We start from the raw sequence: 2,680 nt of genomic DNA, 5'->3' as shown, positions 1-2,680 counted from the left end.
ATACCCTCTTGGATAATTTTTCCTTATACCCATTTTTGGGATCAATGGACATATATTAATTTTCGAGACAAAAAATATGGGCCCAAAATATTCAAAATAATCCTCATATGCTAGAATGAGCCACCAGAATATTGATCGCTGTCAATATTATACTATAAATTATTGATTATCTTGGACTGTATATTATTGCATACTTGCAAACATTAGAAAAATCATTAATTTAACTAGTTTTATTTTCTTTTTTTTTCATCAAAGAAATAAACCACATACCCCGTGACCCTGTTCGACTATTTCAAGATCTGCGAAATTAGGGCGTCACAAAAAATCATCTCTTTTGGGACGATATACTGGTTATGAAGTATTTTGATGCCGTCAAATCAAACGCGCGGTAAAACGACTCTAATCTTATTTTACGATCTTAATATATGTCTTCTTACAGCACTTACAAGTCATGACATATATCGAGGAACAAAGGTAGAAGAGTACCCTTTAATAAGAGATCGATGGAGCTTCAAACACCAAAATACTCTTTAAGAGTACAATCGGGGGCTTCTTCAGTTTGGCGGACACTGCGTTGCAGTGCAATTTTCTTTTGGGTGTACTGGAGCAGTGCCATTTCATCAAAGGGTTTGAAAAGCATCGGGTGTTCCTCATCGATTAGCTCTTTGGGGCACTCTATCGTCCCTTCGAGTGATGAAAATAGCCCGATCGAGTATCTCGTCTCGTGCCCTCTCATCATCACACAATGTCGTGGACATTGTAACCTCCCATTGCACCAACCCTAATTGATCAATTGGGAAACATATAAAAGAAAAAAGACACTTTCAGGTATTTGAAACATATACAGATTAGGTACACACAATTTAGAAGACCAATCATATCTCATACATATATGTATGTATATAGAAAACTGAACAAATTTGCTTACCAGAAATGATTCCCCAACGATGACAATGAAAGTTGAAGGTGAAGGAGATGTTCTAATCCACTTTCCGTCTTTCATCTGGACTTCCAGACCATCGACATGATTTTGTTGAAGTATGGTTAGGAAATTCTTGTCGGTGTGAATGCTTGTTCCTAGTTGAGCCCCCATTGTGTCTGGAGCCGTGTACTTACTCAGTCGGAGTGCGTACGTTGTAGAATTTACGTGAGAATCGAAGTATTTTGCGACTCCCAGTCCTTCAAATGCTAGCCTTTTCACCAGTAGGGCCAGGTCCGAGACCTTCTTAGCGTACGCGTTCATGGTCTCACTGCACGTATTTAGTCAAATACTAATTAACATGGAAAAAATCGAGAGAATTACTTGGCAATATAGATTTTTCTTTTTGGGGTGAAGAAATGCGCGAAGGCCCAAAAACCTGATTTAAAGAATAAGATTTCAACAAAATTGCTTAAGATAAGCGGTCTCAGATCAATCGGCCGAGTTGTAACAAATTCTCCGTCTCGGTATTGCCCTTACAAACCGTCATATACCTCTTATATGCCTGTTCCATGTAGCAAATATTATCAATCAATTCTACTTGCGGGGGGAAAAAAAAAAAGAATCAATCGGGAAATAGTTAATTAGATAGATATATAGATCAAAGCAATGCATACCAAAATCTTGGGTTGCCATGATCCGACCACAAAAGGTCAGCCAACCCCTGAATGGCAGGGGATGTGAGGACTCCGGCTATTGCCATTGCTTCGTATAGAGGGACCCCCGGCAAATCTCCATGATAGCCCAAAAATGGCTTCCTGGGCTCAAAGAATCGCTGCTTCGTTTCTTTAGGCAGGTTGAATACCCCTTTGAGCTGCTCCATGACACTGCCATAGAGTTGGTCTGGTTCGTTCGTACTGCCACCATATACGGCTTCAAAGCAGCCATACTCTTCGAGAGCTTGAAGGACATCACCTCGGACAAGGTCCCAGGTGGTGGTTCCTGGTCTTAAGTCTTCCGAGGTCAGATCTATCCTAGGGAGGCTGAGAGGCAGAGCGCTGAGAGTAGCCATGACAATTAATCACTTCAAAAATTATTGTTCTATACTTTATGGGATGCCTCAGTCAGCCGCTGCTATTGCATAACAATAAATATGATTATATATATAGGGTGAGCGGTCTTGGTCAATTTAAATGGAAAATCGACATAAAATTCCATAAAATAAAGCACATGACAGCTGGCTGTCATGTTATATATGATAACCATGAATCTTTTGGTGTGCGTGCCAGTATCTAAAGTCCAATAAAACTTCATTAATCTAATTCAATTAAGTCGACTCATTAAAAATTAAAAATTTTCATATCACGGATTTTCTCCGTTTACAAAACTCGAATCATAAATCTTGCTTAATAAAAATAAAGTTTCGAATTGTTTAAACCAAGTCATATTAATTTTTTATTCTGTAAATTTGATATTGATTATATCCTATGCTCCGGATATGATCGACTGATGATTTTAAGACACTTAATACGGTTGATTAATTCATCCCAAATTTTTCCCATTTACGCCTACCGAATATATACTAATTTAAGATCACTCTTGTCCCACATTCTATAATCATCATATCAATTAAAGATGTTTCTTCTATCAGCTTTTGTTCCATATATTTAGTTAATTGAGAAATCATATCTTTGGACATAATTAATTGGGAGGAACATGAACATCAGAAAATGTCGTCTTCCTAAATCCTAAAACTCATAT

The 2,680-nt window shown here is 37.8% G+C and overlaps 1 protein-coding gene across 1 annotated transcript; it reads right to left on the bottom strand.

The window, feature by feature from the left end:
• Positions 1-315: 315 nt before the first annotated feature.
• On the bottom strand, positions 316-2,048 carry LOC116202820 (probable 2-oxoglutarate-dependent dioxygenase AOP1). The gene is made up of 3 exons (XM_031534440.1): positions 1,597-2,048; positions 929-1,250; positions 316-781 (listed from the first exon to the last, which is right to left on the bottom strand). The coding sequence occupies exons 1-3, from the start codon at positions 1,989-1,991 to the stop codon at positions 512-514; spliced, it is 987 nt and encodes a 328-aa protein (XP_031390300.1). The 5' UTR covers positions 1,992-2,048; the 3' UTR covers positions 316-511.
• Between the last annotated feature and the right edge of the window lie 632 nt (positions 2,049-2,680).

This window comes from Punica granatum, chromosome 4, assembly GCF_007655135.1.
Source record: "Punica granatum isolate Tunisia-2019 chromosome 4, ASM765513v2, whole genome shotgun sequence".
Classification (NCBI taxonomy): Eukaryota; Viridiplantae; Streptophyta; class Magnoliopsida; order Myrtales; family Lythraceae; genus Punica; species Punica granatum.
The sequence above is the reverse complement of the archived record's forward strand: the minus strand, read 5'-3'. Positions and strand labels throughout refer to the sequence as shown.

Excerpts from the sequence above, each read along its gene's own strand:
- LOC116202820 (XM_031534440.1), bottom strand. The coding sequence starts at position 1,991 with ATGGCTACTCTCAGCGCTCTGCCTCTCAGCCTCCCTAGGATAGATCTG. Across the intron at positions 1,251-1,596 it reads CATGGCAACCCAAGATTTTG|TGAGACCATGAACGCGTACG; the intron begins GTATGCATTGCT and ends AAATACGTGCAG. Across the intron at positions 782-928 it reads TCGTTGGGGAATCATTTCTG|GGTTGGTGCAATGGGAGGTT; the intron begins GTAAGCAAATTT and ends TTGATCAATTAG.